The 27,716-nt window shown below is 44.1% G+C and overlaps 4 protein-coding genes across 9 annotated transcripts in view; 1 reads left to right on the top strand and 3 right to left on the bottom strand.

Moving 5' to 3' along the window:
• Positions 1–1,981: 1,981 nt before the first annotated feature.
• On the bottom strand, positions 1,982–5,483 carry rspo4 (R-spondin 4). Of its 3 annotated transcripts, none has more exons than XM_077602189.1 (5): positions 5,341–5,483; positions 3,276–3,446; positions 3,006–3,195; positions 2,697–2,903; positions 1,982–2,307 (listed from the first exon to the last, which is right to left on the bottom strand). In XM_077602189.1, the coding sequence occupies exons 2-5, from the start codon at positions 3,424–3,426 to the stop codon at positions 2,121–2,123; spliced, it is 735 nt and encodes a 244-aa protein (XP_077458315.1). In that variant the 5' UTR covers positions 3,427–3,446; positions 5,341–5,483; the 3' UTR covers positions 1,982–2,120. The 3 variants fall into 3 exon arrangements, with proteins under 3 accessions (XP_077458315.1, XP_077458314.1, XP_077458316.1); XM_077602188.1 differs by lacking the exon at positions 5,341–5,483 and adding an exon at positions 4,737–5,035; XM_077602190.1 differs by lacking the exon at positions 5,341–5,483 and adding an exon at positions 4,737–5,032 and having other exon boundaries at positions 3,006–3,143.
• Positions 4,582–27,716, top strand: part of cenpp (centromere protein P) — a 54,235-nt gene continuing 31,100 nt past the window's right edge. The window contains 7 exon segments of the mRNA XM_077602198.1: positions 4,582–4,853; positions 6,901–7,031; positions 14,660–14,811; positions 14,894–15,048; positions 15,659–15,747; positions 18,435–18,523; positions 20,666–20,762. Coding sequence (XP_077458324.1) covers positions 14,675–14,811; positions 14,894–15,048; positions 15,659–15,747; positions 18,435–18,523; positions 20,666–20,762 — 567 coding nt within the window. The 5' untranslated portion in view covers positions 4,582–4,853; positions 6,901–7,031; positions 14,660–14,674.
• On the bottom strand, positions 7,141–13,622 carry nol8 (nucleolar protein 8). Of its 3 annotated transcripts, XM_077602177.1 has the most exons (19): positions 13,467–13,622; positions 12,921–13,065; positions 12,753–12,815; positions 12,611–12,689; positions 12,380–12,539; positions 11,625–11,935; positions 11,328–11,566; positions 9,712–11,249; positions 9,508–9,681; positions 9,244–9,393; positions 9,056–9,175; positions 8,890–8,989; positions 8,704–8,824; positions 8,555–8,635; positions 8,079–8,473; positions 7,737–7,884; positions 7,594–7,661; positions 7,381–7,463; positions 7,141–7,307 (listed from the first exon to the last, which is right to left on the bottom strand). In XM_077602177.1, exons 2-19 carry the CDS (start codon positions 13,039–13,041, stop codon positions 7,248–7,250), a joined length of 4,011 nt encoding a protein of 1,336 aa, XP_077458303.1. In that variant the 5' UTR covers positions 13,042–13,065; positions 13,467–13,622; the 3' UTR covers positions 7,141–7,247. The 3 variants fall into 3 exon arrangements, with proteins under 3 accessions (XP_077458303.1, XP_077458301.1, XP_077458302.1); XM_077602175.1 differs by having other exon boundaries at positions 9,508–11,249; XM_077602176.1 differs by lacking the exon at positions 13,467–13,622 and adding an exon at positions 13,154–13,453 and having other exon boundaries at positions 9,508–11,249.
• Positions 23,353–26,843, bottom strand: ogna (osteoglycin, paralog a). Of its 2 annotated transcripts, none has more exons than XM_077602187.1 (6): positions 26,449–26,843; positions 25,051–25,114; positions 24,779–24,943; positions 24,502–24,704; positions 24,043–24,135; positions 23,353–23,961 (listed from the first exon to the last, which is right to left on the bottom strand). In XM_077602187.1, exons 1-6 carry the CDS (start codon positions 26,581–26,583, stop codon positions 23,791–23,793), a joined length of 831 nt encoding a protein of 276 aa, XP_077458313.1. In that variant the 5' UTR covers positions 26,584–26,843; the 3' UTR covers positions 23,353–23,790. The 2 variants fall into 2 exon arrangements, with proteins under 2 accessions (XP_077458313.1, XP_077458311.1); XM_077602185.1 differs by having other exon boundaries at positions 24,779–24,946; positions 26,449–26,677.

Here is a 27,716-nt window from a genome sequence, read left to right as displayed (position 1 = left end):
CATACAGTATATCTACGTACGCACTACTTCCAAAAAGGGAGTTGCAATCTATTGACGTCAATGGCAAACGAAAGGATTCAAATGAGTTGAACTAAAAGTGGGCTTGAAATCCTTATGGCGGACGGCCGTATTCTTCAATGGACTTTTTTTTATACGTTTAGGCCCGACGGACGTGGGCGCAAAGTTAAAGGGCCTTTGGGGGCCCATTTTTTCAAAGACAGTTCAAGAAAGATGGGATTCCAAGTCCGGGTTTTGAGCATGGCCTCGTCAGACATTTTTTTGGGACATATACGAAGGACACGTGCGCTAAATCTGGTGATGGCCTTTGGGATTTTCCACAGACATTTCAAGAACTCCAAACATCCCAAAAATACAATAAAAGCTGTTTGTTGTGGGTCAGCTCACCAGCGCCAGCGCAAAAATGGAGGCCAAATGGACTTTGGGGACCATTGGGGAACATCCCATCTTCCTTTGGAAGATTTAGCGCTGAAAGTTGCCGTCTTTTTGGGAGTAGTGTGTACAAGTGTTTCAATATGTACATATGTTCTATATATGGTGTACAGCGATGCCTTCTGGGGGGGGGGGGGACTTGGGGGAGGAGTCTGGTTCTGGATTGGCTTGCCACTTTTTGCCAAAAACGAAAAAAAAGAGCCGCTCCTAAAAGCACTACTTTTATACAATCGTTGCAGAAAGAGCACAAAAAAAATACCAGGATTTGGGGGAGGGGCTAAACCCTTCATCATGTCTACAAATGGATTGGGTGGATTTTGCAAATCTATACTGTATGTATATATATATATATATAGGGCGGTTCAAAATGTTTCCTATGCCAATCATTTGGACCATTTTGACCTCCAATTTTCACAGTTTGTGTAGAAACGTTTCATGTTTGGGCGTTTTGATCTTTTCAGGTTAACGAATGTGTGAAAATTGGAGGTCATTCCAAGGAAAATGGTCCAAATGATTGGACGAGGAAACGCGGTCAAACATTTTGGAACACTTCGTTACACACTTTTTGGTGCTGTACCTTATTTTTTATTCTTTTTTGGGGGCCTTTTGCCGGCGTGTTGACAGACAGGAAGTACTGTACATTGTAACAGGGTCACTTTTATTTTTTTAATGACATGGAGGAGGGGAAAGACATCATTTTTGCACAAAAAGTCGTGAGTGCGGGAAGAAGAAGATGAGGGGGAGGAGGGGGAGTAGGGGGGGGGGGTTACTTGGGATTGACATTCGTTTGGTGTTGTGGCACCATATAATTTATTATCATGTTACATTTTTTTTTGTTTTGCTTTGGCCAAATATTCCTTTGTCACATAATCCAAGTAAAAGCAAAAAATGAGAAAAGAATGTGCTTTTGCGCATCTTTGTCGAGCTCTTGTCGATCCGGCAGGAATCATTTCAAGGGTACACGGTCGATTGGTCTCCGTTCTTTTGGTTGCCCGGAAGGTTAAGTGATAATTACCATTTAAATTGTTGCTCAAATTCCCTAAATACAAACTGCGAATGACTATTTAGTCATACTTAATGCCCTATTAATTATTAGGGTAAAGAAAAGCTCCAAATTTCCCGGACTTTTATTGTTTTTTGTTGTAGAACTTGTTAAAACCCTGACTGACGTAGTTTCTTAAAGGGACAGCGCATGTACATACAAACTCTTCTTCTACACTCACACGTGGGCTCAGTGAAACTGCTCAGGGCCATTGTTGGCTTTTATTCATGCGCAGACCCTGTTGTTTTACCTTGTTTTGTCGCCAGTCTTTTGGTTGCCCGTTGTTTGGGTCCGGGCAACCAAAAGACGCCGACCAAAAGGCCGGCGACCAATCGACCGCACACAATTTCAAGAGGAGGGGGGTTTCAATTTTGTATTTCTTCTGTTGTAACTATTGACTTTCCGTCCACAGCCCCAGACGTCCGTCCCCCGAATGGCGGACACGGACGTCCAATCCTCCCCGTTTCGATGAATTGGATGGACAAAGGGTTACCGTATTTACAGCTTTATTGCCAACGTTTTATGACGGAAACACGACGACTTTATTCTGAAGAGCTTGTTTTGTTAAGATATACTCCATTTTTTGTAGTCAACAGTGTTAGTTCGAAATGTTTTGAAAGCTTGTTTATTAAGCCCAAAATGTATTTTGTATTCCGTGGCCAGGCACTTGACAGTTGGCGTCCGCTAAAAGTGGGAATCCAGCCATCCTCCCGTCCATCTTTTCAAGGCTCAGAAGATGTCCAGCGCCTTGGCCCCGGCCAGCATCCAAAGCGGCTTTCCTCGACGCCGGCCACCGCCGCCTGGCCTCCGGACGTCTGCGCACCGACAAAAAAAGCTAGCATCACTGACGACAAAATGGCATGGAGGGCTGAATTGTCCCAAACATCAAGCTGTCCCCAGTCAAGACCGTCAAATGAAAACAGCCAATCCACGTCCCCCGTGACCAGACGTTTCGTCCCCGGACATTTGGTCGAACGGACGTTTCGTCGTCGCTGGATTTGCTCGCTCTCAAAATTATAATCCTCTTGCTCTCTCGCTCTGTCTCTCTCGCTCTCTCTCTCTCTCTCTCTCTCTCTCTCTCTCTCTCAATTTTGAGAGCGAACGATTCCGGCGACGAAACGTCCATTTGACAAAATGTCCGTCGACCAAACGTCTGTGGACAAAACGTCCCCTAACAGAGACTTTTTGTCATGTTCCAAATTACCTCCCGGGCACCTCCTCCTCATCCGGCACCCTCGGGTCTCGTCGCGCGCCAGGCAGACGGCGCGGTTGGGACCCGTCGCCGCGGGATCGGGGGCGGGGCCCCCCCGCGTCCGGCTCTGTCGCCCCCACCTGAAGCCGCAGGGGGCGCCGTCTCGGAGGCAGAAGCTCCATTGGCTCCACGGGGAAGGCGCCGTCAGGAAACACTGGTCTGACCCGGACAAAAAGTGTCAAAGGTCGAGAGTCGTTAAAGCGGCGGCGGCCTTCCGACCTTTTGGGGCATCTCCACGTCGTTATTGGGTTGCGGACTTACCGATACATTGGTCGTGGCGCGCCACGCTTCCGGCGGGACAGCCGACCACGCAGCGGCCGGCGTAAAGCCGAAAACCGGCTTTGCACCGAGTGCAAAAGTCCCGACTGAAGCAGCGCTCGCAGTTCCCCACGCGACACCCTGGGGGGGACAAATCTGCCGTTGGTCCAATTCCAACGAAGCCGCCCGATGGCTTCCATTGTAATCAAACAAACCACAATTCAGACCAAATGGTGCCTTTTTTTTTTTTTGAAAAGAGAAATATGGCGGTACCCATGCAGCGGTTGACGTGGCGTCCCCTGATTCCAAAGTAGCCCACGGGACAGGCGATGAGGCAGGTCCCGCGTTGCGAGACGCCGTCCCGCCGCAGCAGCAGGAAGAGACGGTCGGCGCAACGCACGCAGCCGTTGGCCGCCGAACACATGACGCAATTTTCGCAGGTGCCTGAGCGGGAAAAACAAAAATGGCGGAGTTAGATGAAGAAAAACAAAAAGGGCGGAGATGAAGAAAAAGAAAGAAAGCGTGCACGTGTCCCTGGCCTTCCTCCCAAAACGTGCCGGCCGAATGAAAAAGTTTGAAAAGCTTTTTTCCACTTTGTGGTCGGATTTTATGGACCAGAAAAAAGCCCCTTCCTTCCCAATAAAAAAAAATATATATATAAATCCAAATGTGTTCCATCCCAAGCCTTCACCAATTAAATTTGCATCAAAGTTAGGGGGGCAATTTTAGGCAAACTCATTCCATCCCACCAAAATTGGAGCCATGTTCCTCCGTATGTTTTTTCTTCTTCTCCTGTTTGTCTTTTTTTTTTTAAAGAAGGAGCATATGAATGATTTGGAGCATCTGTTGTCTGTCCAACTGTGGCGAGAGATCGTCATTCGGGGCCGTCCGTTAATCGGCAGCAGGTGGGCAGGTTTCGCTGTTGCCGTGGTGATAACCTTCAATTGTTGTTTTTAGCCAAATAAGGCTACAATAGGGAGGAAGACTGTGTTTTGTGTAAAATGGCCGCTTTGTGTGTGTGTGTGGTGTGTGTGTGTGTGTGTGAACCTATGGCTCGGGAGCCACATGTGGCTCTTTTGATGGGTGCATGTGGCTCTTTGCCAACCTGTGAGCTAAAATATGGAAGTCGCTGTTGACAGAACTGAGATATTACATTTAGAACTGCTTTAATCTTCTTTTTTTTGCTTTAATCTTCATTTTTTTTGCAGTAGACTTTTATGGAATGCATCTTCTCATTGATTAGCAACAGTATAAGAATATTTTAAAATATATTCAGGGTTTTTTTCACTTTAAAAGTGGTGAAATTAGTAAAAAATAAATGAAAAGGCACTCGTTTAAATGTATGTATGTATGTATTTTGACTTTTAAATTCGTAGTATGGCTCACAAGGAATAACATTGGAAAATATGAATTGTTTGTGGCTCTCTTCGTCAAAAAAGGTTCCCGACCCCTGACCTACATCCTAGATTCAAGGATTTCCCAAAACAAACAGAATGTCAACCAGCAAAGGAAGGAAAAGAAGCACGGAAGCGAACCGGAAATGAGGCCAAATCCGGCAAAATGAAGAGGAAGGAAGCCACCTGGAAAAATCAAGAGAAAGGAAGCCCGCCCGCAGAGGAAATGAGCCCCAAATTGGCAGGAAGCTTCCTACAAATGAGCCCATTTAAGCGTCCGGAAAAAAAGTGGAAGAGAAAATTGTCCTCCAAAATGAAGAAAAACACTTGCGTCTCTCACCTGTGGCGTCCATCCCGTCGCAAAGAATAGACACGGACACGGACACGACCACGGCGGCCACGACGGGCAGACGCATCGGAACTCCTCCGGCAAAGGAAAGTGACTAAAGTAAGTCAAGTAAGTAAGTAAGTAAACAAGCCTTAACGCCAAGCCACCCGCGCGCGTGCCACCGGTTCGGGTGGGGTGGGGGTGCCTGGGCTCAGTTCCCGATCCGTTTGAACGCCTTTTGGCCTCGGCCGGTCGTCATCATATTGGCAGCCCGGTACTCCCAAATGAGCCCCGCCCCCTTCATCTTATCGCCAAATGATCATAATAATCGTTTTAAGAAAGATGACCGCGGACGCTCGTTCGTGTTCGAGTGAGTGAGTGAGTGCGTGCGTGCGTACGTGCGTGACGTCCCGCAACAAGTCAACAAGCAATTGACTTTTTTTTGTCCCTTTCTTCGTGCTTTGTTTCCCGGAGACAAATTCCCGCAATTAACTCTTGCTACTGTGACGAGAAAATTTCCCGAATACGGGATGAATAAAGTTATCCAAGCCAATCCAATTAATGAAGCGCTTGTCCGATACAGATCCGGAAAATTCGACACGGCTTTCATGCTTACATATTTGTTGCGATCAAAGATGACTTATTATGAAACCCTGGTATATAAAAAAAATCTTCTCATTTTCCTTTTTTTGTCCGACTCGCCTAATTTAGAGACAGTTTTGTCACCGAGGGTCCAGAAAATTCGACAAATACACCCGTTTTAAGAATGGCAGTGGCTCCTTAACCCAGGGGTAGGGAACCTATGGCTCGGGAGCCACATGTGGCTCTTTTGATGGGTGCATCTGGCTCTTTGCTAACCTATCAGCTAAAATATGGAAATTGCTGGTGACAGAACTGAGATATTACATCTAGAACTGCTTTAATATTCATTTTTTTGGCAGTGGACTCTTATGGAATGCATCCTTTCATTGATTAGCAACAGCATAAGAATCTTTAAAAATATTCAGTTTTTTTTTTCCACTTTAAAAGTGGTGAAATGACTAAAAAAAATTGAATAGGCACTCGTTGACATGTATGTATTTTGACTTTTAAATTGGTAGTATGGCTTCCAAGGAATAACATAGGAAAATATGAATTGTTTGTAGCCTATATGGCCCCATATGGCTATTTAGCCGGTAAGAATTCTGTGTGGGGTAAATACGTAAGAAACTACATTTTATAAGGTTTATTTCCTTAATGTGATAATTGATCAGGACCTTTATATAAAGATAACTAGGCCTACTCCACTTTTATGGCATACATTGGCTCACATAAACATTAATGGTAACAATATTCTGTTATCTCACAGATGTCTACATAGTCCATTGACAACAACAGATAGTCTACAAAGTAATACCTTCATTTGTGTAGAAGCAATTAGACTATACATGAAAATAACACTTATAAGTGTTAGTGCAGTGTGAGTAGAAACAGCTATAGCAATAATTTCAATAATTATTGACAAATACTCACAATATTTGGCAGTTATTTATTTTATAAGTGGTAAACGTCCCACCAAATTTGATACAGATCAGATGGACAGTTAAAAAATGTTCCTGTTAACCCAATTAGCATGTAATTGATAGATTTTAACATGAGGTGAATAGGGATTTAATGACTATTATTTAACATTGAGTGAATAGGGCATTTTCTAAACCATTCAAGCAATCTTATTGAAATTTGATGTGTTATTGCCACTTATAAAATAAACAAAAACTGTCAATTATTGAGAGTATTGCTTTAGAAATGGGAGAAATATTGCCAAATTTCAATTGTCATAATGGATTGACTTTGCCTATAGTCTACATTAAAGTAGTATCCCTGTGTTTTGATGACTCAAAGACAAATCAGAGCAATATTAATATAATGCTGAGATAGTGTACTGTTATTTGATAAAAGTTGTGAAAATATGAAAGCAGGGTAAGGGTTTACTATAGAAATAAATAAGATATACTGTCACACCGGCTAAATAGCCATATGGGGCCATATAGGCTATTTGGCCGGTTACCGGGAAGGCTGATTGTTGGATGTCTGTCAACCTCCAGGCCAAAATGGACACGTCTTGATCATTCAGCGTTAAAGTAAACATTTGTTTTATGTATGGCCTTCATCGTGACATTTTCTGTTTTTCGTGCAGACAGACCTGCCTACTTGTCAAATTCTAAGAGGAAGATAAAGCACTGGAGCTCTGGCGCCCTCTGCCGTACGTCACCGTGTCCTACAACTTGGGCCAATTTTTCTCCTCACTCATTTAAAGGCTGCAGTAAGGTCAGTGTTTACATACTGCTATTCTATTTATTGTCATTGAAACCGTTGTTAAGGGGTAGAGTTTGCAGTTTTTTTTCCCCACACGGAGCAAAAAATCATGACAATCAACTCCGACTTGCTCCTTTTATTTGCCAAGCAGTTGAATTGACACACAAAATATGTCTGACACATGAATATTACAAGGTGAGTTTCATTCCTTTAAAAAAAAATGGGTGTTCAAGTCTTTTGTGCAGATTTGAGCATCCTGCGGGCGTCCCGGTGCCTCTTGCGGTACTCCTGAGCACAAAGCAAACAAAAAAAGATTTGGTAGATAGATGGCTAGAATTTGGCTAGCGTAGGCCGCGTTTACCTGTTTGAGCGCCGTCCTGGTCTCCTCCCACTCGTCCCACTCGTCCTCCAGCAGGGTGGAGCGACAGAATTCCCGGGGACCCTCTGAAAAAAGAACCCAAATCTTTTTCATTCGCAACAATAATAATAATGATTAAAAAAAACCATTCCTAAAATGCGTCAAAACATCTACCAAATACACCACACACACACACACAAAATGTGACTAACACACCTGTCAATCTGCTATCACCAGCTTGGAAGAAGAACAAGTCAATCAGGGCGGGAACACTTTGATCGTCCCTGCGGCCATCAAACAAAAACCATCAAATTGCTTTAATAAATGCATGCTAGTCCGTACGGCGCCATTGACCTCACCTTTGGCTTTCATTTGCCCCGTCATGGCGGTGGTCTCTCCCCTCTTGCTCGTCTTCCTCCTCGCTGCTGTCTTGCAGGCGGGGGTCTCGTTGCCACCGCGCTAGCTGGCCGCCGCCGCCGCCGCCACCCACGCTCTCCGTCTTGTACTCTGAATGAGGAAAAGCAAAGATGGAGCGCCATGGATGGCAGCCCGCCACTTGCACATTCAAAACAGACATTTCGCTCCGACCATTTTAATATTGAAATTTTAGTCGATGAATTTGACCTGATAAGATGTGGCCATGTATTTAGAAAAAAAAAAGAGTCAAATTGCAAGGATTTTCAAAAGATATTTTGGCGCACCTTCAGGTGGACTTTCAGTCTGGACCTCATTTCCAAAGAAGGAGAACATGAAGGGGGAAGCATCTTTGGCTTGAGCTTGGACCTTCTCCTCCTGCTGCTTTTCTTCTTCCTCCTCCTGCTCCTCCTCCTCTTCTTCCTTCTCCTCTGCTTCTTCTTCTTGCTCCATCTCCTCTTCCTCTTTCTCCTCCTCTTCTACTTCTTCTTTCTTCTCCTCCTGCTCCTCCTCCTCCTCCTCTCTGTTTTGGTCCCAGGCCGTTTGGACCGCTCCCCCTGGCCGCCGTTCAGCCACGGATCCGAACATGGCCTTCAGGTCACCCGACACGTCGTAGAAGATCTCCTTGGAAACCTCGGGGAGCTTTTGAGCCTCCTCGCGCTTCTTGCGACGAGCCGACTTGCTAGCAAGAAGAAAAAGAAGAAAAAAAGCTCACACATCTTGAGCCCACGTTAAGAGAGTCGATTTGTGTCTACTTTCCTACCTTTCCTTGCGGCTCTCAACTTTGGTCTCAAAGGCGGCGTGGTCTTCTCGGCCGGGGTCGTAGTGCAGCGCCGACACGTCCCTGCGACGAGGCAACGCCACCGTGTCCAACTTCGCACCGGTAATTAAAAATGGCGAGTGCGCACCCACCTGAAGGTTTTAACCTTGGCGGAGGAGGTCTTGGCTGCGGGTCCCAGAAGGCCTTGCAGGATGGACATGTTCCTCCTCTTCTCCTCCTGGAGAGCTTCCTCGTCCTCGTTGGCCCCGTCATCTGCGAAGACGTCGACCGGCGTTTATGATTCCCAGTCGATGACAGACCAATTGTAAAGAGCTGACCTGAGTGTTGGTCATTTTCTTCTTCTTCTTCTTCTTCTTGGAATCTGGAATCCATCCTGAAGCGCTCATCCGTGCCAAAGCGCGACTGCAGCGCCATTAACTAAAAGGCAAAAAGCATGGTCAGCGTTTGTCTTTCGTCTTTAGCGACCCCTCCGAGTCTATTCACCTTTTGCCCCGCCTTCCCTTCAAATTGAGGCCGGACGTGGAAGCCGGCGCCACCTTCCTCTTCCTCGTCGTCGTCGCTGCCGCCGAAAAGTTTCGGGCCCGACGTTTTGACGCCGTGCCGCTGAGGAACAAAATCGGGATTAGACGTTTTTTTCCTCCCTTAACGCTCGTCGAAACGGCGTGCCTTACCTCCATTTTGGTCGAGAGGCTCTCATTGGTTGTCGCCCGTACATGGGCGTCTGCTGATGGGTCGTTTCGGGGCAGGGAGCTTTCCCCTTCATCATCATCATCATCGGAATCAAAAACAACGTGCTTTCCTGTTCTAGCAGTTGCAGAATCCTAATTGTGGCAGGAATAAAAACAAGAGTAGTATTTTCAATATTGCCATCACTTCCCCCAAATTTGCCAATATCTGTTGGTGCAAACGGATGGGATGGCAGCGAATGAACTCACCACATTGGAGAGCGCCCCCTGGACGAGCTCCTTGTGCCGCTGCGCCTCCTTTTGCCTCCGTTGGACGGCGGCCAGTCTCCTGGTGTTGTCCTCCTTCTGACGTTGTTCTTCTTCCCGAGCGCTCAACTTGGGACGACGGATCAGCTGCGCTTCCTCTTCCTCTCCAGAAGAAGATGACTCCTCCTCCTCCTCTCCAGAAGAAGAGGACCCCACGAGGTTCAATGCCTTTTTCACAGGAGCTTCTACCCTTTCCATCACTGCCTCCTGGGAGGAGACCCGTCTCGTCGTTTGCTCTTTCTGCCCATCTTTTTCTTCAGGGGCGCTCAACTTGGGCCGACACATTGCTTGCGCTTCCTCTTCCTCTCCAGAAGAAGACTCTTCCTCATCTTCTCCAGAAGAAGACTCTTCCTCATCCTCTTCCTCTCCAGAAGAAGACTCTTCCTCATCCTCTTCCTCTCCAGAAGAAGAAGACCTCACGTGGCTCAACTCCTTTTTCACGGGAGCTTCCCTTTTCATCACCGCCTCCCGAGAAAAAACCCGTCTTGTGGTATGGTCCTCCTCCTGCCCATCTATTTCGTCCCGAGCGCTCAAATTTGAAGGAGACATCATCTCCGCCTCCTCTTCCTCTCCAGAAGAGGAGGAGCCAAGGTGGACTATTTCCGCAATTTGCATCACTCCCCTCGCGTTGTCCTTCTTCTGCCGTTCTTCTTCCACGCCGGAGGACGAGGACCCGACTCCCGGGAGGTCGAGCTCCCCCTCGCCGTAGAGCGCGGCGGCGGCCGTCCCCCGAAAGGGAGGAAGGCTGTTTTTCCCTTTCTTCTTCTTGGTCGTCTCCGATTCCGGTTTGTCGTCCCGCAGGAGGGACGCCAAGATTTCCTCGGGCAGGATTCCTTTCTCGGGGGCGCGTCTGGGCGGAGCTTCCCCCGACGTCGACCGGCTTTCCCCGACCAGCGTTTGGAGGTCGGACAGGGAGATCTCCAGATGGGTGACGTTGGAGAACATGGCCTCGTAGTCGGAATCGCCCGAGTCGTCGTCCCCGTCGGAGCTAGTCGCCGCCTCGCCTTTGAGTTCCGGCGCCGACTCTTCTGTCCTCCTTTGTGAGATCTTCTGAGAAGCTTTCCGAGCAGTGGCAACGTTCTTGGCTGGAGAACATCCGTCCACCTCGTCTTCTTCAACATCATCGTCCGCCTCCTCTTTCTCCTTACGATTGAAAATGCTTTTCTTTGTCTTTTTGTCTTTCTCCTTTTCTCTAGAGATCTTTGGTTGAGGAGGACAAGATGTCTTGTGAATGGAGATTTCTTTAAGGTTAGAAGAGTCATCCATGGAAAATAGACTTTTCGTTGTCCTCTGGTCTTCTCCTTTTACTTTCTTCCTCTTTGCTCCCCTACCGTCTGCCGAGATCCCGTCTGGACCAGAAACTGAATGTTTCCCAGGAGTGGAGACTTTCTTCTTGTTTGTGGAGCGAGTAGAGTCTTTCTCCTTATCTCCTGAGATGTTTTCCAGGGCACGCGCCCTGGAAGCGCATAGCTGGTCCGTGTCATCCGAGTGGTAGTCCTCCTCTTCCCATTCCTCAGAAAAAACAGAAATCCCGTTGGCGCTCCCGTCCTCCTCTTCTCTCTTCCTCTTTCCCTTTTTTGCCGAGATGTTCATCAGAGGAGGAAGAGAAGGTTTCCTAGAAGCCAAGAGCTCATCGGTGTCGGCGGAGTCGTAATCTTCCTCGTCTCGCTTCTGCTTGGATCGACCTGGAATTCGGGGAAAAATTCTGCTGCTTATCGGTTTGTTTGTTTTTTAACTGGGAAGATACTGGACCAGTTGTTTACCATAAAAGTTTTGCTGCAGGTCTTTGGCCTTGAGAAGGTAGTCGTCTCCCACCACTTCCAGGATGTCCTCCTCCATCTCCTTCCCCGCCGCAGGGTGGGAAAGCCGCTCGAGCGCCACCAGTCGGCGCATCTCCTCGTCCGAGTCGCCGTCGTCGTAACGTCTCGCGTTCCCGACCGGACGCTTGTCGCTAGCCACGCCGAAACCGTTGGTCGGAGGACGAGTTTCCGAATGGCTGAATCTAAGACGGAAAAATGGCTCAAATTTTTTTCAGGAAAACAACTTGAAAGGCGTGTTACCTCGCGATGTTTAGCGATTCGAGGGCCTCCGCGCAAGTCTTGTGAGCTCGCGGCGATTTAAACGGCGCGAACTCTCCCCGTCGTTTCTTGCTGATCATATCGTCTCCGCCTTCAATCTGCCAGGTGAGCTCGGCCACCGGCGTGGGCGCGTCGGTAGCGGCGGGGGCGTTGGCGCTGACGGGCGGCTCCAAACGCCGGATGTTGTGGCTGTACTTGGACGGGTTGTACTTGACGGTGCGTGTTTTGCCGCCTTTCTTACAGCGCAGCTCCATGACGGGCAGGACACGGCCAAATTTACTCACCACCCAGTTCTGATGGACACAAACAGTCACTTACACTTTGTTCGGGTTATTCTGGGATATTCTTATATACAGTGGTACCTCGACATACGATCGTAATCCATTCCGAGACTAAGATCGTATTACGAGATTCTCGTAACTCGAGCGGACGTTTCCCATTGAAATGAATGGAAAACAAAATAATTCGTTCCAACCCTCTGAAAAAACACCAAAAACAGGATATTGGATAGGAAAAAATGTTTGAATTCTTCTAATTCGCCATCTATTAACAAAGTAACACATAACGAGTGGTTTAATAGTAATTAAATGTGTTTAATAGAAGTAAAATTAGACGCATTTAAAGCTAGATTATGTCTCCGATGTCTCTCCCTTTATTAAAGTATACCTATTAATAAACCGATCACACTTGAAAAGAAACCATTGCAATAAATGGAGACGGCCCCGATTTAAGCGCACCTCGTGTCCTGGAACTTCGGTTCCCGGCACGGCGGCCTTCATGGTGAAGTTGTTCACGCCAGCTTTGCTGAAAGCTTCCAGCAGCACGTCGACATTTTGTTTTTTATCATCTTTGGGTTGGCGGAGGCGCAGCTGCTCGGTTTCTCTTTCCCGAGCCAGTCTAGAAAAACAAGGCAATCAACTCACAGGGTAACAAAACGTTAACTTGACTTTAAAAAAAGGCTTGCTTACTTGTTGAGGAAACTCTCCTTGGCATGTTCGATCTGCAGAGTTCCTCCTTTCCATTTGGACTTGTTCAATACTGTCATGCCTGTGCATCAAAACACAACAAATATTATTTTGAAGAAGTAACTTCCTGGTTCTGTTCACTTACATTTCTTTAGGTCTGCATCGGATGTGTTGAGGTTAATGTAAGCAAACGTTTTGTAAGGAACACCTGTGGAGAGAGAAAAAAAAGACAAGGGCATTTATAACACATCGATTGTTGTGTTGTGTGCCTGTTTTTCTGTAGTTTTTTGGTAGTTGAAAAGTGAAAACACACCCTCGTCATCCCGTCTTGTCCGAACCTCCACGTCCTCCACCTGTCCAAACTTTCCAAAGCGATCTTTCAGTTCTTTTTGGGTGATCAGGTGGCTCAAACCACCCACGTAGAGACGTGGCATCTCGCTGGAACACTATTAAAAAAACTACAACAACAGTTGAAGCGTTTTAACAAGTATTGCAAGAAAGATAATAGCAGAAAAACACATGTTTTGGTATTGGGAGTGCAATTACATTGACCACTACAAATTTACATCTTGGTCCAGATCCCTTAAATTTCCTTGTATAGGCATAAGATGGGCGCAAAGTCACATTATTGTTTATCTACGTGAAATATTGATGAAAATTAAACAAAACAAACGTTGTAGTCATTTATATTAGACATTCAAGTGTGCTCGTGTAGTGTGCTAACGTCTGATATGCTAAAGAAATAAACAGTTAACTGTAAATTAGACTAAACAAAGCGAATTAAGCGCCCTTTCGAGGGCTAAATGGTGAAAGGGTGATTTTTTTTTCTCGCGTGTAGCAAATAGTATTTTTTTTTTACCTCACATGGAATCAGAAAGTGCTACTTCGAAATATGCTCCCCTCGACAGGCTGTCCGTCCGACATTAGCGTCCTCCGTGTTTCCGTACCAGAGGAAATTTACTTAAAATTTACTCGTCTTAAACGTTCAATTTAAATATTAATTGCAACAACAAAAAATGTAACAGAATATTAATTCAATTATATTCAGCTAAACTGGCAATTGAATGAAATATAGATCTAAATGACTGAAATTCAGGGCGCGACCAAGTGCTATTTTCTACACGGGGTAGTCAAAACTTCGATATATTTTTATGTTATACCCAATTGCTGATCCATTTATTTGATTCATTTTAAGTATTAATTAATTTTTCTTTTTAATAAATATAAACTTACTATAGCTACATATTAACATTATTTACTCGATAAATTCAGATCTGTGTCACCCTCTTATGTTACGTAAAGTAGTAGCGTCCAGTCCTCATGGCGCTAAACTCTAAACTTTCATTTGGAAGAAGACGTAAAGTCACCAAGAACCGGTATTTATATGCATTTTTACCCTTAGTGCATTCCTTAAACGTCTTATTCGCATGTACCGTAGAATAGTTTCAATATTTGACTTTGACATTTTCAATTTATTGCGTATTTCACGGTGGTCTGCTTTAAAAATGAGCTAGCAAAATGTACTACGAATAACGACTATACTTCTGAGACCACTAGCTTACTATTTGCTAGCCAAGTAAAATAAGGCCTTCTTGTTATTATGTCCGGCTTTATTAATTAGAGAATACATTAATTATTACTAACTGAGTAACGTTTGAGTCCATATCTCTTTTTTATTTCTACAGTCTATGTTTAAATACGTTGTAATGGTCTGACGTCATTCCCTGCTAGCTTTAACCCCAACAACAAATGTTTGTGGGGTTCGTGTGTATGTCAGATAGTTTTTTTGTTTGTTTTAAATATATAACAAGGTCATTATACTACTATTTCAATTGAATTGATGCACTTGTATTTTATGTCAAATTGCATGGTTTGTATTTTTTGTATTAGTCACTTGAAATGAATAAAATAGACAGATGGTTAAATGTAGTGTTTTTACAAACCAAAACATTTTGCTACTCATGTATTAGCTTACATTAGGCGAGCTAGTTGATTTTAATGAGAGATTATGGTATTTAATATTTCATGTGCTTTTCCATATTGTCCCAACAGAACGGTGGAAAAAAAATGGACGACGAGAACACCGAATTGATGCAGTTGGAGGACAAAATCCGGCTTCTGCAAGAGGAAGTGGCGGAACTGCAGCGCACATGTCGGAGATACCAACCTGACTTGCATCCCAGCCAAACAATGCGTGACGCGATGTGAGTTGCCACGTTATAGCCCAAAAGTAGCAAAAAGAAGCGTGGTAGAGTTGTGATAACCCACAAACACGGTGTGAAACAGGTCGCTGGCATGCGGACAAATGCCACAAGGAGGCGCACAGATAGTTTTGTCCAATCTGAGAGAGGAGGTGGAACAGCTGGAAGGGGATTTGGAGCTTCAGAGCAGCACGGACGCCATCAGCCTGAGGCGCTGCATCATACAAACTTTGCATAGCGGTATGTAAAAAAAAAAGAAAAAAAAAAAGAAGAAAAATCCATCCAAAAATTAAGATGTTTCCTTTACTCCTGGGTACGCCTCGGACTGGTCGCCACCCGATGTCGGAAGCACGTAGAAAAAAAAACACTCTCATTACAAAGAAAATATTTTCCATGTACAGTGATACCTCGACATACGATCTTAATCCGTTCCGAGACTGAGCTCGTATGTCGAGCTTCTCGTAACTCGAGCGAACGTTTCCCATTGAAATGAACTAAAAACAAATGAATTTGTTCCAACCCTCTGAAAAAACACCAAAAACAGGATATTGGATTGGAAAAAAATGTTTGATTTCTTCTAATTCGCCATCTATTAACAAAGTAACACATAACTAGTTGTTTAATAGTAATAAAATGTGTTTAATAGTATATTAAAATTGGGCGGATTTCGCGGAGGGTAGAGAGAGAAACATAGAGAGGGGGGTGATCTTTCCACGATAACGCACTCGTAACGGAACAAACAAATTTAAATTAACTTGGATTATTATATACAGACACACTCATGTCAAATATTGGAGAATGCTTTTTACGACAAGCCAGTAAAGTTTGTTTTTGTGTTTTCAATTTTTAGACAACATGAAGTCGGAGCAGAAGATGCGTCTGTCTGGTCGTTGCTCAGATTTGGACTTCCAGGTAGAGGTTCAACTCTTACAAGTCCAGGTGAGTCAAGATGCTACTTGACCAAATGGATAACACATTCTGTTCAATGGCAGGAAATCAATGTACTGTATTTTCACGACTATAAGGCGCACATAAAAGTCTTAATTTTTCTCCAAAATAGACAGGGCGCCTTATAATCCAGTGCGCTTTATATATGGACCAATACTAAAATTGTTATCACAATAAAATACAATAAATCAGTCGATAGGGTACACCATCTCTCAACTACGGCAAGCAGCCCCCGATTCTTCTATTTTCCCGTAGACAAAGTACTGCGCAGTGACTGCTTGGATATGTAGTAGTTCTTTTGTCAATATACCCAATGGATTGTGGCCTGTATACATCGACATCAGCACAGCTTGACGAAGGGTGCCAGGCAGCGCCGGGCTAGTTACGCTAGCTACTAGCTAGCTACTATTTGCGAATGTATTGTGGCCTGGCGATCGGCATCAACACAGCCTTGCGAAGCATCGAACACAGCCCAGGAATCGTTACGCTACGTACTAGCTAGCTACTATTTGCGAATGGATTGTGGCCGCCTGACGAACGTATAAAAGTCAGCGTTTTCGATGACTCATTTGGACAATTTTTCAATTCGGACACAGAAAATGAGGACTTTGATGGATTTGTGGGTGATGATGACGTTAGTAAGTTGTAAAATGTCTAAATAAAGTACAACCGAACTCAGTTTTGCTTCCGTTGCCTTTTTAAAAACGTGTTTTTAGCGTGTGAGTGTAGCGTGCAAGAACTATATATCCCAGCAGTCACTGCGCACCGGAAACCGGAAAAAGAGTCTGGGGCTGCTTCCGGTAGCCAGCGCTATTGCGGTTCGATATTCATATATAATATATAGTATATATGCGTCTAAAAAATGGTGCATCCTTTGTGTGTTTAAAATACAGAAATAGCACTTGTTACTGACACTTCGGCTAAAAATACGATGCGCCATATAGTCGTGAAAATACGGTATTTCTGTCATAAAGGACGCTGGTGTGTTCTACCACCCAAAGGGGGCGACAGAGATTCATACTCATTAATTCAATAGAGTAACGAGTTTAACATCTGACCAGAACTCTGCTCCACTTTTTACACGCTAATAAAATGAAATATTACTGTTAAATGATCTGAAAATATCTCTAAACGACCTTTGGCACAGTCCAAGTGTATTTTTTTCTTTTTTTTTTCTTATCGTGGGGTTGAACAGGGAGAACAGCTGCTTTATACACAATCCTTCCTCTCACGGTCAAGTCATTCCGAAACTTAATCTTGTTTCATTACACGGCTGAGTTATGTTGCACGTCGAGGCGTCCATTATTCATGTTCCCTCGCAGCTCTTTTAATGCGCCTTTAATTCATTTGGTTGTTGTTTTTTTTCTTTCTTTCCGCTGCCACATGGTGATAGATCTTCGGGTAACCTCAGTGTTTGCTTTAGCAATGTAGCACACCAAAATGCTTGCCCGGAGGAAGGCTTCAATGTTTTGCAAGGAAAAAGTTTTCCCTTTTTGCTTAAAGTGAGAAATTCAGATGACAACATGTTGAAACGCTAGTGTCTTCATTTTTATTTTTTTTAACACTAAAATCATCTTCACATTGAAATGTTTAATCATCCCAGTAGCTGATATGTCAAAACAGCTTTGCAATTAAATGCGGTATTTATGAGACTACAAACTATTACTACTTTTCCTTTCTTTTGAACTCTGTGGGTGAATTTAATTATTTTTACGGGCGAGCTAACATCATGCTTCTTTGTTTGGGGCATTCGTTTAGTGCACATGTGTCAAAGTGGCGGCCCGGGGGCCAAATCTGGCCCGCCGCATCATTTTGTGTGGCCCGGGAAAGTCAATGATGAGTGTCAACTTTCTGTTTTAGGATCAAATAAAAATGAAGAGTAAAGATGTATATAAAATTTTCTAATTTTCCCCCTTTTAAATCAATAATTGTCATTTTTAATCCATTTTTTCTGTGTTTTTAGTTCAAAAATCATTTTGTAAAATCTAAAATTATATTAAAAAAAGCTCAAATAAACATTGTTTTAGATCTATAAAAAACTGAATATTCAGGGATTTTGATCCAGTTCTTTTAATCCCTTTATTAAAAAAATCTAAATAATATATCTAAAATGGTCCGGCCCACATTAAATGGTTTAGTGGTTTAGCAACATTTCCACCACCAAGAAAAGTCCAGCCAAAGTTGACTTTGTCTTTTTATGTTTTTGAAAAATTCTCTTGAATAGAAAATGACCACACACCATTTATAACAAATTAAAATAAGAATTATGAATAAAACGTGACCATACCAGTGTCACCTGTGACAAGGTTTGGCCACATTTAAATGATGAGGGCACAATTTATGAATGAGTCGGTTCCAAATCAGTCTGTTGGATTGGGTTTATAAAAAAATGACATTTGACAAAGACACTTGGAAAAAAAAAACATCCAAATATATCTATATTACCACTTTTTTATGATTCATTCACTTATCAAAAATGACTCAAGATTAAATTGAAAATGACCACACACCGTGAATACCCATTAAAATGTGGACACCCGTTATTAGGGTCAGATGAGGCTTACGCATGCATCTTTTAAAAATGATCTGACATTTTGGACGGCGTGATTTACTACCCGGCGAGATTGTACGATAACCGAATGAGACCTCACGTCTTGGTGTGCGTGTTTGTGTCGCAGAACGACAAGCGGCCCGAGACGACAATCGCTAGTCTGGAGGCGGTGGCGGGCGACGTTGACCTTCCCGACTTTGGCAGATTCCTCTCTGGGTAAGTTTTGACTCGCCCCCCCCTCCCTGTCCGATTCCAGTTGAGCGCGAGGTAAAGACCGTCGCGCCGCGTTCGTCGGAGACCGCCGCGTTCGTTAGCACGAGGCGCGCTTCAAGGTCGCCTCCCACCGTGGAGCTCCCGCGAGAGCTGGCGGCGAGTCGTAGCAGATGTGCGCCCGTCACATCTGGACGCGGCCCGTCTGGAAAACAACCAGCGGAAAAACATTGCGGTTAACGTTAGCCCCCGGCCGTCGATTGGTTGGCGAGAACGGCGGCCGTTTTGGTGAGCGCTCCCCAGCCGGACGGGCCCACAGTTGGAAAAAGTCAGATGCCAGTTGTGAGGGGCTTTTCTTTTCGTTTACAATGATGGCGGGCGCCAAGCCAAGCGGCTCTGAGGTCACCCTGACGGGCGCACATGCCTATTGGCGCACCGGGCAAGCGGAGGACACCTCCCCTGGAAAAAAAAATCATACCAATGGTCTTTTTGCGCCAGCGTTGTGATTACGCCAACAAAATGGGGACCTTATCCACGGCAACGCACTCGTAACCGAACAAACACATTTAAATTAACTTGGATTACTATATACAGACACACTCAAACATGCGTTTAATGTAACTTTACACAAAACTGAATTTGCATGTGCGTTTTCTGGTCCATGTGTAGTAGAAACTCGTTTGAAGAAATCGTTCAGTGCTCGTAGATATAGTAGTTGTACACGAAAGAGATGCAGCAAAAAATTGTGTTACAATGATAAACAGCCTCTCATGTCATGGCCACCTGGCTTTCTCGCATCTTGAAATTTTGATCGTATCTCGGGCGAATTATTCGATCCAAATTTTCATAGTACCACTGTATATTGCGTCTCAAATATAGGCTTTAAACATTCGAAATGTAAAAACATTTTTTTCTTAAATCTGTATTTGGGTCTACTTTATAGCTGTGCCAAACAAAAAATGTTTGCCTTGACTTAGAGATTTGAGAGTTTTGTATGGTAGTTATGCAATGTGGAATGTTTGTTCATCTCAGTCTTGTGAAAGCTGTCGCACGCTTTCTCCCCAAATTCTCTCCACTGGCACTCTAACGGGAAATGTCAGAGTCTTTACTTTTAATTAACAGCCACAACGGACCGCAGCAAATTGGGAGCAAATTGAAAAGGCACACTGGCCTCGCCACGCGACGGCCTGGCACTCCAAAGCACCTATTTGAAAATTCCATCCGTACCCGCACTGGAACATTTTGGTATTGTATGTTTGAATTTGCGCCACGCGAATACGCAAAATGTCAATACATTTAGTCACGGAGTTGCCGAGAGAGCGGCCAGCGCTTCCACCAAACTCTTGCACATCGTTAGCTTTCCGTCGGCTCCACGTGGTGGAATAACAATCGGGGGAAAGTTTCGGGCCTTGTGGGAAATTCACCCGTGTGGATGTAAATAAATCCCTTTAGTACAGGGGTGTCAGACTCGGGTTGGTTGGCGGGCCGCTTTAACGTCAACTTGATTTCACGTGGGCCGGACCATTTTAGATAGAATATTTAGATTTTTTTTTATATGAATGGATTAAATCAACTGGATTAAAAGCCCAGAATATTCAGTTTTCTATAGATCTAAAACAATGTTTTTTTTAGCTTTTTTAAACATATATTTTTAGATTTTCCAAAATGATTTTTGAACTAAAAACACAGAAAAAAATGGATTAAAAAATGACAATGATTGATTTAAAAGGGGGAAAATCAGGAAATTTAATACACTATACTCTTCATTTTAATTTGATCCTAAAACAGAAAGTTGGCACTCATGATTGACTTTCCCGGGCCACACAAAATGATGCGGCGGGCCAGATTTGGCCCCCGGGCCGCCACTTTGACACATGTGCCTTAGTATTTTGGAAGGGTGCGTGTATGATCATTGATTTAAAAAAATGTTTTGTCTTGATTAGTGGGCCAGAAATGTCAGATTTGCTTCCAAAAAAGATATGTTTTCCAAAATATTGAGTTAAATCCTCAAGCAAGGCAAGTAGTACTTTATCCATCCTGGAATTCAAATGTCAAAAGTGATGTATCTGGAATGAAGTATTTTTCTGGTGCTTGCGCTGTCTCCTCCCAAATCCAAGGAAATAAATATATGATATGATATTTTGCCAGGGTGCAGGAGAGGAGAGACCTCCTCCTGTTTTTCCGGACCCTGCGGACCCTGTCGGACAGGATCGGCGAGCGACGACGCACCTTCCTCCACTTTCAGGTAGGGACCGCCAGCCAAGTCGGGAACGCTCGCTAGCCAACAATGTCCCTCCCTAAAAGTTCTGCTAGAGTCAGCACTTTATTGCCAATGTTTTTGGAAAGCAGTGACAGAGTTTGAAAGTGTAAATTCATGCTTTGGCCCCCTTCCCTCAATGACGCGTTGCGTGTCCGTGTTGTCTCGTCGGCCTTTTTAGTGAGCTCATCTGAACCTGGCCTTAATCCCTCCTTCTTATTGGACAGCCAACCAACATTTTTAAGACATGTCTCACTTTCAACCTTGAGAAATGGGTCCCTTTGGGAATTAGCATTTGGTTTGATTTTTTGCAGTGTTTGGAATACAGTGGTACCTCTACATACGATCTTAATTTGTTCCGGGACTGAGCTCGTATGTCGATCTTCTCGTAACTCGGGCGAACGTTTCCCATTGAAATGAACTAAAAACAAATTAATTGGTTCCAACACTCTGAAATAACACCAAAAACAGGATATTGGATTGGTTCGGGGGGACTTTCCACGACAACGCACTCGTAACCGAACAAACAAATTAAAATTAACTTGGATTAATATATACAGACACACTCCAACATACGTTTAATGTAACTTTACACAAAACTGAATTCTAATTTTGTTTTGATGTTTTTTTACCTTCGTTCTGGCCGGGTTAGTTGTTGTCCTCACAATAGGATAACGCACGACCACTTGCCAACGACAAGTAGTCTTGAATGAGCGATCGCTCCGCTAACGGGAGCTAACAGGCTAAGGAAGAAATAACAGCCTACCCACGTATTGATTGTGGGTAATGAAGTTTTATTGTGAGAAAGGGTGCCATTGGCTATCGGTGTTGTATGCACGAGTATACTTCATTACCCAGAAAGCCCTCTTTTTGCCCACGCATGCGCGTTGTGCGTTTTCTGGTCCATGTGTAGGAGAAACTTGTGTGAATAAATTGTTCAGTGCATAGATATCTGTTATACACGAAAGAGATGCGGCAAAAAAGACTGCGCTACAATGATAAACAGCCTCTCATGTCATGGCCACCTGGCTTTCTTGCATCTCAAAATTTTGATTGTATCTAGGGCGAATTATTTGATCGAAATTTTCATCGTATCTCGAGCATCTCATAGGTAGAGCTGCTCGTATGTAGAGGTACCACTGTACAGTCATATAGAGCAGGGGGTTCAAATGTGCAGATATTTTGTGGTCCCCTTTTCACGTCCAGTTGTACTAATAGTGGTTTTAGTTATTGTTGGTGCTTTTGTTGTTGTTGCTGCTGATGATGAAATTTTGGCTATGCAATTCATCCCAGAGTGGTCATAAAAATATCCTCAAAATTCTTCTATTGTACTTGCAAAGGTCGTAAAAATTCTGCTCTTAGACTCTGTGAACCCACATAGTTGTCGTTTCCTAAAACTTGAGTTTATCTTCACTTTTTATCATGTATCCAATAGAAGAGGTAAGTGGCTTTTTGGAGAGCCTCAACATATACCAGACTTTTGTGTTAACGCTATTGTTGGTGGGTCACCTCGGTAAAAAGTCTTCCCAAACGCACAGAGCGGCCTCTGTTTCAAAGCAATCTTTGCCAAGTTGGCGCCCGAATGCCGCCACATGAACTCGCATTTTCCATACTTGACTGCGTGCCTTTCTTTTTCGTTTTATTTTGCGCCGCCTGCACTTTTTTGTTGTTGTCGGAAAACGCCAAAGGGTTGTAGCGCTGGACTCCTAATGAGACGCAGACGTTGGGGTGAAATAGTTGTGAGTACTTTTTGTGCCGCGCGTGGCACGCGCCCACGTTTTCACTCGCGCCGACGGTGGTCCAATTTCGCGGCTGCGGACCGCAAACATTTACTGGCTCTCGTCGGCATTTTTCATTGCTGGATGGTTTTAGCTAGCGGTTAACTCGTCGGCCGTCGTTGATTTATAGTTACATTTCCAAGTAAACTCCGACCTCAGAAACTTTCACTTATCTCATTGGCTGCCATGGACACTGACAGATGTCCAATTCAGTTGAAATGGGACGGCCCCACATCATTATTTTCTCTTCTCGCTAAACTAATTTGCATGTTTTTTTAATTAAAAAATAGCATGTTTTTTTATTTTAAAAAGTAGCTTGTTTTTTTTTAATTAAAAAAGTAGCTTGTTTTTTTTTTAAATAAAAAAGTAGCATGTTTTTTTTAAATTAAAAAAAGTAGCATGTTTTTTATTTATTTAAAAAAGTAGCATGTTTTTTTATTTAAAAAGTAGCATGTTTTTTTTTATTTAAAAAAGTAGCATGTTTTTTTTAAATTAAAAAAAGTAGCATGTTTTTTTAAATTGAAAAAGTAGCATGTTTTTTTTAATTTAAAAAAGTAGCATGTTTTTTAAAATTAAAAAAGTAGCATGTTTTTTTAAATAAAAAAAGTAGCGAAAAATTAAATGTCAACTGTAAAGAATATTATTTTAGTTGTCTTTTAGCGTTGAATTGTAAATTATTTTTATGAAAAGAATACAAAAATAGAATCGGCTTTTTTTTCTTTTTTGTAATTTGAAAAAGATTGAAAGAAAAATGCAAAGGGATTAAAAAAAATACTTCACCAACAATGATTTTGTACACGTTAAAAAAAAAGTTACAACTTTATTCAAATATCTTAAGCCATACACACATCACTGTACAATCATATCTATACACACCGATAATCATTTTTGATGAGACATATTTATGAGTGAATGGGGTGGGTCGGGGCTACATATTTCATACGTGGATTAAATAACTGATGATAAATGCTTCCTTGCTTCAATTGAAGTGGACTTTGTCAATTCAACTTGGAATTGAGACTCTTGGCAGCAATCATCTTTCCAAATAGTCTTTCCAGAGAATTTTTGGATCAAATGGCTTTTAACAAGGAAGTGAAATGACAAGTAACGGACAGGGACCTTAAACTATGTCTCTGGGCTATTATTATTATTATTTTGTATTTTTATTGAACCTTGAGGACCAGAAATATTTCCGACTCCCCCGAAGAAAAACTCTTCCCCGGATCTTGACGGGTTCTTCACCGGTACCGACCGATAGGCAGCACTTGCATACACATGAAGCTGTCGGGGTACTTGGACAGGACCACAGGGTTTCCATCCAGGCGCACTTCGCTGAGGCCGGGTCGAAGGTAGTAGGTGTCGTTGGAGTGGCAGAAGGTGTCCACGTTGACCTCCGTGATGTTGTTGTTCTGGTGACCAGAGTGGGGGGGAAATGGGGGTCAACATGTCACAATTTCTCTTTCTGGCACTTGGCTTTTCGGTTGGCGTACCTGGAGGTGTAACGTGCGGACCTTCTCCGGGATTTGCGGAACCGCCTCCATCTGGTTGTTGGCCAAGTACAGGTTGACCAGGCTCGTCAGTTTCTGTCAGATAACGAAAAGGCCCGTTGGATTGACCGTTGTCGATGTTGTTCATTGAACGGAACGCATGTCGTGGCCCTAAGGCGGTGGTCCCTCAAACTATTCCAGAATGGGCCGCGGTGGGTGCGGGTTTTCGTTCTGGTCTGGTATCTGAGAAGCGCCATTAGTGGATTGCAGTCGGGTGCTTCTTTTTTCGTCAGAAGCTTCCGGATTTGGTCAAACGGTTTGTGCTGGATCGCTCGGAACGAAAACCCACACCCACAGCGGCCCTCTGGGACCACTTGGGAGACCTCCGCCGCAAGGGTTTGGGTGACACCTGGTCCAGAATCAATTTAAAGGCAAATGCGTTTGGTGAGAAGTGAGACGGACCTTGAAAGTTGTAGCCTTCACCCCCTTGGTCTTGAGGAAGTTGTGGTTGGCGTTGAAGGACACCAGGTTGGCGGGGAGCGCCGGCAGCCGGACCAGTCTGTTTTCCGCCAGGGAGAGTTCCTCCAGTAGCGGCAGTCTGGCGAAGGCCCCGTCCTCGATCTCGGAGATCAGGTTCCCCGTCAGGTCGATCCTCTTGAGCGTCACTGTGGTGAGACGGGGGATGGGGACGGAGACATGTTTCTACTGGCCTCGTCCCTCAACAGAGCGTCTGACTCACCGATGTCGGCAAAGTCCGCCGTGGTGATCCTTTTGATTTTGTTGAAGCGTGCGTAAAGGTAGGCCGTCTTCTTGGGCAAGGTGGGAACGGCGGTCATGTCCGGACTGATCTCCTCGCAGTAGACCGATCGGGTCAGGCAGACGCAGAGCAGGCAGGTCGGCAGGCCTGCTGTCAAAAGAAATGTCCCAGCGAGCGCCGTTTTGTCTTATGCTATACTTTGATAAAAACCAGTGCGAATGCCGTCTGATAAAACCAAGTGGTCTTTGGCTCACCTGAGTCATCTTCCCCCGCCGGGACGGGCTTGTCGTCCGCTTGGCCGGCCGAAGGGAGCTCTCTCTGCGCAATTGTTTACATACAAAGTCAACTTGGTCTAGTGGCGTGGGTACAGTAGCGTTTCAAATAGGAAATAATGATAATAATCTCGGTTGCTGTCATGTCGTCCGTCAAGATTTACTATTGTCAAAAATGAACAAAAAGGTATGTTTTGTACGATGGGACTTGTCGGAGAATATCATGCTAGCTGTCGAAGGAAGCATCACGTGCTAGCGATAACCTCTGATCTATGGACATATTTGACTATTTGATGTACAAGTTTTGGCAGATGAGGTGACTTGGATTTAAAGGCCATTTCAGAACACCGACATTAAATTGAGTCGGCATTGAGCAAACGATGGGAAATGTTTGGAGTCCTGCGAGCCTTTGGAGGAGGAACATGGCGTCCCCCAAGTGCCAAGGGAAGATTACTTTGATAAATGCGCCGGTGTTTTGGCTGCAAAATGTTTGCTTTTGCTTGGCTGACGTGTCTGTCAAATAGTTTCGTCTTTCTTGTGGCGGCGCAAAAGCGTTTGCGGTGGATGTTAGTCTTTCCAGTGGGCTGCCATCAGGAAATGTCGCTCCCGGTGGGGCGTGCAAAGAGTTGGCCAAATGCAGATCCCCTTTTTTTTATGGCTCTCCCGGGAAAAACTAATGCAAAATAAAGTTTGGGCCGTCAACTACTTCTAAAGGATTGGATTGGACGATTTTCCACTGGCCTGGTTTCGCAATGCAAAAGGCATTGGAGGAATACATGAGGACACGGATTAAAGAATGCTAAAAAAAAGAACAATGATTTAGAAAAAATACAGCTCGGAATTACAGCTTTGGGAATAATAATAATTATCGTAGGGTCAAAAGTAAATATGAAAAATGGCATTCAAATACAAATGAAAATATATATTTTTAAAGAAATAGAAGAAAATATAGATAACACATTAAAAATGTGGTAGGGGTAAACCCTCCAAATTAAAAAAAAGTAAAAAAAAAACGAAAGTTCAATAAAACAGTAAAGATGAAACATTTGAGAAACAGAATCATTTAGAAAATCAAAATAAATAGGAGGAATTCATCAATTCTATTATTTCTGTTAGAATGTAAATATAGAGTTCAATTTTGAATGAATTTTTACTTCTATTTTTATTTGAGGATTATCTCTCTCTCTCTCTTTTTGAATGTACTCATGTATTCCTTCAATGATTTGTTAAGCCTGAAGCCAAAGTGGGAGCGTCCAAACCGATTGGACTTGTACTGCCGATTAAACTCCTTTTCAAGTAACGGCGACGACTGGACACCACACGATCGGACGCGTCTATCGTGAGCGCAAATGCAGGTTCATTAGTAGATGGATCTCTTACCCTGCCTCGCGCCGATGTCAAGTAGTTGGCAAAGAAGTTGCCGCCACGGGAAGCGGCCGCGGTGACGACGGCCAGCCACGCCGGCGCTAGCAAGAGCACGCACGTCAGTAGCAGCGCCCTCATGCTGCTGGCCATACGTTGGGAGTCGGGCTCGGCAGACGCGCGCTTTTCTGCTTCAATCCCCCTTGGCGGGATGTGTCAAATGACGCTATTTAAAGGCTGCGTCCGTCCGGCGCCGTGTGGGGAAAAGCCGACTTTTTTTAACCCATTCCTAACCGCCACTTTCAAAGATTGCTGCCAAATTGGCAACAATTGCAATGTGTGTCATCACACATATTTGGGGGACTGGGATTTGGACGCTTCCCCGACCAGTCCTCTGGTCTCGTTCGCCGGGCGCCGCTTCTAGCCGGGTGCGTCTTGTAGTAGCCCGAAAAGCGCGGTCGTTAGTGCTACGGCGAAACCTTCCATCGTCGTTGTTGGTCCCCGTTGACTTGTTTTTTTTTACGACTCTCTGTTTACTTGAAAAGAGGAAGGAAGCGTTGCTTTGTAGATAGCAGCAATTTGAAAAGAACCAACTTTGATGTCCACTTCCATGAATGTTCTTGCCTCTACTCAAGCTATTTATGCAATTTTGGGATCGTTAGCCCCCGCCGATAGCTTTCGCTCATCTTAAAACAACGCCGTCCGTGTGCTTGTTTATTTTCCAGACATTTAGCTAGCCGGCAGTCTGTTTGTTGGTGTTTTTTCGGGTTTGGGAAGGGAGATACATTGTAAGTACCCGTTGTCCGATGGACGTATTTTCTCGCACTTTGCCATATTGGGCATACAGTGGTACCTCTACTTACGATCTTAATTGATTCCGGGACTGAGCTCGTATGTCCTTCTTCTCGTAACTTGAGCGAACGTTTCCCATTGAAATGAACTAAAAATACATTAATTGGTTCCAACCCTCTGAAAAAACATCAAAAACAGGATATTGGATTGGAAAAAATGTTTGATTTCTCCTAATTCGCCATCTATTAACAAAGTAACACATAACGAGTGGTTTAATAGTAATAAAATGTGTTTAATAGAACTAAAATTGGGCGGTGTTGTGTGCACGAGTATACTTCATTACCCAGAAAGCCCTCTTTTTGCATGCGCGTTGTGCATTTTCTGGTCAATGGGTAGGCGAAAGAAACCATTCAGTGCTCGTAGATATCTGTTATACACGAAAGAGATGCGGCAAAAAAAGACCGTGCGCTACAATGATAAACAGCCTCTCATGT

The sequence above is a fragment of the Stigmatopora argus genome, chromosome 6 (genome assembly GCF_051989625.1).
Source record: "Stigmatopora argus isolate UIUO_Sarg chromosome 6, RoL_Sarg_1.0, whole genome shotgun sequence".
NCBI classification, from domain to species: domain Eukaryota; kingdom Metazoa; phylum Chordata; class Actinopteri; order Syngnathiformes; family Syngnathidae; genus Stigmatopora; species Stigmatopora argus.
Note: the sequence above shows the minus strand (reverse complement) of the source record. Positions and strands in the feature narration are given on the sequence as shown.

Coding starts and splice junctions, on each gene's coding strand:
- nol8 (XM_077602175.1), bottom strand. CDS start 13,041: ATGCCACGTCTCTACGTGGGTGGTTTGAGCCACCTGATCACCCAAAAA. Junction 9,176..9,243: donor GCCTCTCGACCAAAATGGAG/GTAAGGCACGCC, acceptor TTTGTTCCTCAG/CGGCACGGCGTCAAAACGTC. Junction 8,636..8,703: donor GCCAAGGTTAAAACCTTCAG/GTGGGTGCGCAC, acceptor GCCTCGTCGCAG/GGACGTGTCGGCGCTGCACT.
- ogna (XM_077602185.1), bottom strand. CDS start 26,583: ATGGCCAGCAGCATGAGGGCGCTGCTACTGACGTGCGTGCTCTTGCTA. Junction 24,947..25,050: donor GGCGGGGGAAGATGACTCAG/GTGAGCCAAAGA, acceptor TTCTTTTGACAG/CAGGCCTGCCGACCTGCCTG. Junction 23,962..24,042: donor TCCGCACGTTACACCTCCAG/GTACGCCAACCG, acceptor TCTGGTCACCAG/AACAACAACATCACGGAGGT.
- rspo4 (XM_077602188.1), bottom strand. CDS start 4,812: ATGCGTCTGCCCGTCGTGGCCGCCGTGGTCGTGTCCGTGTCCGTGTCT. Junction 3,447..4,736: donor CGACGGGATGGACGCCACAG/GTGAGAGACGCA, acceptor TTTCCCGCTCAG/GCACCTGCGAAAATTGCGTC. Junction 2,308..2,696: donor GAGGAGGAGGTGCCCGGGAG/GTAATTTGGAAC, acceptor GTCGGTGCGCAG/ACGTCCGGAGGCCAGGCGGC.